At 36.7% G+C, this 7,219-nt stretch overlaps 1 protein-coding gene across 5 annotated transcripts; it reads left to right on the top strand.

Moving 5' to 3' along the window:
• The first annotated feature begins 251 nt into the window (after positions 1-251).
• LOC142530487 (mitochondrial outer membrane protein porin 6-like) lies at positions 252-6,861 on the top strand. 5 transcript variants are annotated; one of them, XM_075636323.1, is made up of 7 exons: positions 252-407; positions 687-773; positions 2,999-3,066; positions 3,448-3,558; positions 3,709-3,795; positions 4,485-4,693; positions 6,343-6,861. In XM_075636323.1, exons 2-7 carry the CDS (start codon positions 725-727, stop codon positions 6,644-6,646), a joined length of 828 nt encoding a protein of 275 aa, XP_075492438.1. In that variant the 5' UTR covers positions 252-407; positions 687-724; the 3' UTR covers positions 6,647-6,861. The 5 variants fall into 5 exon arrangements, with proteins under 5 accessions (XP_075492438.1, XP_075492443.1, XP_075492459.1 ...); XM_075636328.1 differs by having other exon boundaries at positions 271-407; positions 695-773; XM_075636344.1 differs by having other exon boundaries at positions 280-432; positions 695-773.
• The last annotated feature ends 358 nt before the right edge of the window (positions 6,862-7,219 follow it).

Raw genomic sequence — 7,219 nt, 5'->3', positions numbered from 1 at the left:
CTTTAATTCAAATAAAATTGAGACAAAAACTTGACCTAACAAACTTCAAATGGATCTCCAGGTGAATTTTTTATTATTTTTTTAAACATATGAATGACGCGCTGACTTAAGCCATTCTTTTGTGGCGCACAGCCCCGAAGAAGGCCCAAAATTAAGCCACACCTTCGAATGGTTACCCGCCCGTAACACAATATAATTCGACCACCCAATAGAGTCTCAGATTTCAATCATTCACAGTAACGAACAGGTGATGTTATCATTCAGCCTGTTTCTTTTTACAGTCAGCTTACATTTTAAAGTTTAAACCCTCGTTACTCCGTCTCCTCCACCAAACCTCCATTTGTTCATTCAAACGGCCTTGTGGTGGCGGTCGTTGCTTGGCGGCGATCCTCATTTCTACATCTACGGTTGGATGTTTTTCTGTGTTAAAGCGTAACTTTCTTATATAAACCGCTTTTTAAGCAATCTTATGTTGGTTATTTTTATGGTTTGCCGATTGTGGACTCTGTTTTCCATCCCAAGGTAAAACCAACGTAATGTTTGTCCTGTTGATTTGTGTTTGACTTCGCTGTGGTACTTGCATTACCGATGATTTCCTGTAACAAATCCGACTTTTTCTATTTTTATTTCGTTTTGGAAGTTGTGTCTCTGGTTATGGAATTTAATACCTAGCTATTTGCGTATAGTTTTGCAGATTTAACCTGAACTTTTTTTTCGAAGAAGGATGACTGATTGCCCCGCCCCATTTTCAGAAATTGGCAGGCGTGCTAGAGGTGCATTGCTAAGTATTATTTGTGTGTTTGAAAGTTAGATTCCTTATATGGGTTGCTTGAGCTATGATTTCTTGGATTGTTGCCTGAGTGTGTTTCAAGGTTTATACAAGTTTCCATATGTACATTATATCCAGCTTGATATACATACTATTTGCTTGGTGTGCTCCTCTGTGTTAGTTTTTTCTTGTTCGGATTCTTATGAAAGCTGATACGACCAATGATATTAAGGTCATAGAGTGCACTATGGTGCGCACATGCTCAGGAGCTCAGGCTCAAGGCGCACATTGAGCTGTGCACCTTTTCTAAGTGAAGCAAACTAAACAATACTATTTCAATATTAGGTTTGTGATTAGATAACGTGTATTATATAGTTTACAAGCTATTGAATAACAATGAATTGAACATTCTTTTATACTAATAGAAAATATAAATGGCTACAATATTGGATTCCATTTGAAGTACACTGTTATGCCTCGCAACAATTCTACAAGCAATGAACAAGAAATCAAGTATATCAACGAAGTGAGAGATAGTATATTGGAAAGCAAGATAGACCCAGAGGTTTAACCATTTGTACAAATGTAACTCCCTAGCTAAGTGCTAGTAACTCTCTCAACAAGAAACAATATCTGAATACCGTCTCATACAAATTAACTGCCATTATATATCCCCCTCTTCACGTGTTTTTCCTTTAGTTCTCCTAGCATACACATTTACTATCTTGGGCTTCTCATTTTCAATCACTCGTGGGCTTCCAAATTTGATGTTCTTGGGACCAATGGATCAAAGTCTCTCATATTTGGATCTGGATTCATAACATACACAATCCTTGCATTTCGGGCTCTTGTAAAACGTGCTTTTGGCTTTTAAGGCACACCAAGATGCTTGCTTTATACCTAAGCCTAAAAACATGTCTTGTGGGGTTTTAGTAACTATTGATGTTACAAAGTTAATGAGACAGTCCTGATTTTGTATTTAAAAAGATTATGTCTTCATAAAGCTCACTCAACACAAACCAATTTATGTGAGTGAAATTATATTTAAGATATCCTTTACGTTCTGCATTTTTCTGTGTATTGGTACCTGTCAACTTTGATTTCTTGGAATCTATAAATTTGGTAATCGTAGCCTGAAAAGGAAAAGAAATATGACTATGAAAATGGTGGTTTGGTTATCAGTCTCATGAATAAATCATGGTTCAATTTATTTTGACATAATTAATTTTATTGAGTTTTCCTGTTAAGTCATCATACTTCAAATTTGTGCTGCTGAGAACTATGCACAAGCCACTTTGTCGTAACTTCATATTTTCTTCATTTTTGGTGGGCCATCAAAGATATTCTGCACCTGTGTTACCGAAACATATTATTTTGATCACAAGCCAATAAGATGGCTGTTGTAGAGTCCCCTTTTCCTCAAGTATCTGTTATATATTATTTTTTGAGAAAAAATAACTCCAAATTTAAATTATTTTCCAAAAAAACTTATTCTTTGTTTTCTGTAACACACTTGGAAAAAGGGTCTTTTATGACTATATTATACTCATCTTACATACTTCTGAATTTTTTTCCCTTTAGATTGTCAATAGTGTTTATTCTATTTGTTTGATGTAGTAAATATTTTGTTCTGTATCAGAAAATTATGCTGTGAGAAAATATTTGGTTTCACTTACTTTGTATCATAGACATTACGCTAAACAACGATTTTTATTTATGGAAGTTGATAGTAGCTTTCAGCTAGAAAATTATTACTCAAGTATCATTCATGCAAGGATATTCAAAGAATCCGTGACCTTCATAGTTTTTCTTGTGATGTGCTTTTGTGTGATACAGCGGGCAGCCAGGCTATTTTTGTGGAGAAAAGACTGAATGTTGATTAACTTTGTATTCTTATTTTATTGATTAAAGCTACAGGGAAGTAGCAATCGAAAACAATTATGTTTCTTAAAATGTTTTAATGGCCTCTGTTGTCATGGGACAGAGAGTATCTGATTTTGAACCTGGCTACCCATGGTTAATATCTTGCTTATGACTTGTAGATTGCTTTGTCATCTTGGTTTTTTTTTTGTTGAAATCTTTTTCTTTATTTTTCCCTTATTGTGTTTGTAGTCTTAGCTAGAATGCAAGGTCTACTGAACAATTAGTATTTGAAGAGTACTGTTTTCTATCTGTGATAAAACCTTTTTGACCTATTTATTGATTTGAAATGCTAATTTTTATATGCAGATCTTTTGAGCAAAGATTATAATTATGATCAGAAGTTCATCTTGTCGATCCCGAGCTCTACTGGAATGGTTGTGTTGTCTTTGTAATTCAATTTTGTATTTGAGTCTAAGTACGCTGTCAAATTACTAATTTCACTAGGATCTCATGTTCAAGTTTCTTCTGTATTCTATTTTATTGTGATCCTTACTTGAAAAGGAACATTTAAGGCCCTGTTCTTCATTGAGCGGGGCTCACTGGAGTTGGACTCAAAGAGAGAAATGATTGATTTTTTATAAGTTGGATGGTGTCTCATCTAGAACTGTGTCAGTGGACACTAATTTGAAATATTTAAAAGATCTCGTTGCTGGTCGAAATGCACGTAACATTCTGAAATTGCTTCACATTTTTGTGTGTGGAACGCTGAACTCTGTGAGTTTCTTAACTAGTGAAATGAATTATCATTTTGACAGGGAATTACAGCTACTGGTGTAAAGAAGGATCAAATTTTTATCGGTGATGTAAGTACTCAGTACAGATGTGGAAGGACTACTGTTGACGTGAAAGTTGATACTTATTCAAATGTAAGTAAATTTTCTCGACATTAAAATTGACTTAGTTTTATTATTTACGTAGTTTAATTTGAGGAGAGTAGCAAGAACATCGGTGGGCTATCAGATCATTATATTTCTCTCTTATAAAGAATACTACATCCTAAGTTCTATGAATTTCAGGTTTCTACTAAGGTAACTCTAGATAATGTGTTACATGGGACAAAAGCGGCAATTAGCTTCAATGTTCCCGACAACAAGTCCGGAAAGGTACTTGCATTGTTGTTAAACCATCTTGAATCTATAAGATATGCCGATCTGTTCAATTTTAAAGTTTGTTAGTAAGGTAACTATGTATAATTCCCGAATACACAAGCTTGTTCCCCTTGTAAATTGTTGTCATATTTTGTCTGCCGGCACTCGAATGTATCTATGATAGGATTCCAAAATTGGGTTAATTTGTTTGTGATTGTTGGAAACACATCAGTGCAGTAAGGAAGTGATAAAAATACAGTAGGGAAATCTATTTGAAAAACAGTTGAGAGATGGTAAGGTTGAAAACATGTCTCTGTTGGAAATGCAATAAAAACATATTTAAAATGTTCTGACTGGATGCACGAAATAGTAATGATAAATTGCGGTTGAAATTTAAAATGTGATAATAGCTTTTAACAATTTATAGTGGTTCAAAAGTTGTGTAATATTTTTAAGTCCTTTCTTCTTCCAACTAGAAGAAATTTATCGATCTTGAATATCATCAATTGTCACTACAAAAGATTTATTCAATTTGATTGCTCTGCACACAGGCATTACACTGCCTTTTCTCTACAGTCTGTACTCATACACTATAGCTATACATAAATTCAGGAATATATGGTTATTGTACGCATAGTTTGTTAAAGAAAATAACTATGTTCTGGAACAGGTTAACACCTTAACTGACATTTTCACATTTTCAGCTTGATGTGCATTACTTTCACCATCGTGCAGCCATTAATTCCAGTATTGGCCTGAACCCAACTCCTCTTCTGGAGGTTGCTGCCGCTGTTGGCTCCAAAGATATTGCCATTGGTGGTGAAATTGGATTTGAAACCACATCTTCTTCTTTTACCAAGTGTAATGCTGGAATAAGCTTCAACAAGCCTGATTTTTCTGCGGCCCTTATACTGTATGTTGCACCTTCTTGATTTCTCTCACTTCGCTTCAGTTAATTCATTATATATGCTATATTTTCCCACCCATAAATGGACCCAAAAACATTATTTGACCATTAATAACCAAAGTAAAATGTGTGCTGCTACATATAATTTGAAGGCACATTTATCAGGTAGAGGCAAGTTAAGAGAGTATTTTTCTATGTAAATTCATTTTAATATGGCATAAATTGCATGAGTAATTATGAAAGGTTTAGTAGGTTCAATAGACTCCCAGCTAAGAATTGATTTTTTGAATTTAAGCTCTGTACTTTGAGTTTATCACCTAACAATTTAAAAATTATTAAGATGTCAGAAGTTCCCCCTTAACATGATAACTGCTGAAGGTCTGACCTTTACCTTTGCTCTGTTTAATCAACAAAAGTACAATCCTTGGGCTAAATTTTTTGGATGAACCTTAAAGCAGTTCAAGAACTGAGGTATATGAGTATATCTTTATGCTTAAAGTACTCGCATGCCAAAAGCTGTAATTATTATTAATGTAACGCCTCAGATTCGACGACTGTCCTTCACTGTACCAAGACGAGTCTTTCCAGCGTGCTTATGTCCTCACTCACACGCACCCTAGGAAACTTCCCAGGAGGTCACCCATCCCAAAATTGCCCCAAGTCAAGCACGCTTAACTTTGGAGTTCTTATATGATGAGCTACCGAAAAGAAGATGCACCTTCGTGATATGAGTAGTACAAATCAAATCTTTTAAGCCTTCTTCAACTGTACAGTCCATTACATTGAACAGTCTCGGAATCCCTCTCATTCCGGTGTAATATCGGTTCATCCATGTTCCCTCCGCCTAGAAGCCTGCCAGGAGCCGCTCATTGTCCGTGCAACCTCATGGCACCGGCGATCAGCCCCCGCCCTCTTCGGCCCCGGGCCGCACATGCCCCCACCAGCTTCCGCTTGGTTCGTCCCTGAACCACACCGTACTAAGAGAGGTCGGCTCTGATACCAACTGTAACGCCCCAGATTCGACGACTGTCCTCACTGTACCAAGACGGGTCTTTCCAGCGTGCTTATGTCTTCACTCACACGCACTCTAGGGAAACTTCACAGGAGGTCACCCATCCCAAAATTGCCCCAAGTCAAGCACGCTTAACTTTGGAGTTCTTATGTGATGAGCTACCGAAAAGAAGATGCAACTTCGTGATATGAGTAGTACAAATCAAATCTTTTAAGCCCTGTTCAACTGTACAGTCTCGGAATCCCTCTGATTCCGGTGTAATATCGGTTCATCCATGTTTCCTCCGCCTAGAAGCCTGCCAGGAGACGCTCATTGTCCGTGGAACCTTATGGCACCGGCGATCACCCCCCGCCCTCTTCGGCCCCGGGCCTCACAATTAAGATGTCAGAAGTTTTCCCTTAACATGATAACTGCTGAAGGTCTGAATTTTACCTTTGCTCTGTTTAACCAACAAAAGTACAATCCTTGGGCTAAATTTTTTGGATGAACCTTAATGCAGTTCAGGAACTGAGATATATCTTTATGCTTAAAGTACTCGCATGCCAAAAGCTGTAGCCTTTTGGGTGCCTTAATTGACCCCTGTACCTTATAGACAAAATTTGTACAATACTTGTGCTGAAATTCAATCTTCACTTTTGGACAGGACCGATAAAGGGCAAACCGTAAAGGCTTCATATCTTCACTCAGTAAATCCAGTCAATGGAACGGAGATAGCAGCTGAAATGACTCACAGATTATCCAGCTTTGAGAACAGTTTCAGCATCGGAAGTGTGCACAAGGTTGATCCACTCACATTGGTGAAGACCAGATTCTCTGACGATGGAAAAGTTGCTATTTTGAGTCAACGAGAATGGAGGCCTAAATCACTGGTAACTTTTTCAGCCGAGTACGACACAAAAGCTAGCAATGCCCCAAAACTTGGCCTTGCTATTACTCTTAAGCCCTGAATTTACGAGTAATTCTGCTGGATTTAAAATTTTCATTACACTATTGAATTTTGATACATTTTTTACTGCCTCGAGTGGGTTAAAATTTTCACATATTTTGTTGGGTTATTTGACCTTATTAATGGACTGTGATAGTATCGCAGAGTTAAAAGAAAATTGGACTACTGTTGTGACATGCATGACTTGCCATGACAATAATAATTTTTACCATGGGATTTTTGTCGGCCACTTTTAGCTGTTTGATCACATCTTGTTTGGTTTTGTTTTGTGGTACGCAGCATAAGTTTTGGTCCTTTTGGAGAAAATATTTTGTGGGAATAAGTTGTATGTTGGGTTTTGTTTTAAGAAGTCTTGTTAACTATAGGTTAAATTGCATTAGAAATTTATACTGTAGCTTAGTTTTAAGATATAATGATACCAGAGTTCATATATGTACATTAGGTCCTGAACTCTATTGATAAGAATGCAAATTAGCATGACTTGAAAAATGTCGTGGACTAATCAACCAATCCATCGATGTCAACCTTTGAAAGGTAGAGCTGCAAATTTGGTTTAGATTAGATATTTTTTAGT

The sequence above is a fragment of the Primulina tabacum genome, chromosome 2, assembly GCF_025594145.1.
Source record: "Primulina tabacum isolate GXHZ01 chromosome 2, ASM2559414v2, whole genome shotgun sequence".
Lineage (NCBI taxonomy): Eukaryota > Viridiplantae > Streptophyta > Magnoliopsida > Lamiales > Gesneriaceae > Primulina > Primulina tabacum.
The sequence above is the reverse complement of the archived record's forward strand: the minus strand, read 5'-3'. Positions and strand labels throughout refer to the sequence as shown.

Bases quoted from the DNA above. Each gene is read 5' to 3' on its own strand.
- LOC142530487 (XM_075636323.1), top strand. From the start codon at position 725: ATGACTGATTGCCCCGCCCCATTTTCAGAAATTGGCAGGCGTGCTAGA. The intron at 3,559-3,708 runs GTAAGTAAATTT...TATGAATTTCAG, and splicing joins AAGTTGATACTTATTCAAAT to GTTTCTACTAAGGTAACTCT. The intron at 3,796-4,484 runs GTACTTGCATTG...TCACATTTTCAG, and splicing joins CCGACAACAAGTCCGGAAAG to CTTGATGTGCATTACTTTCA.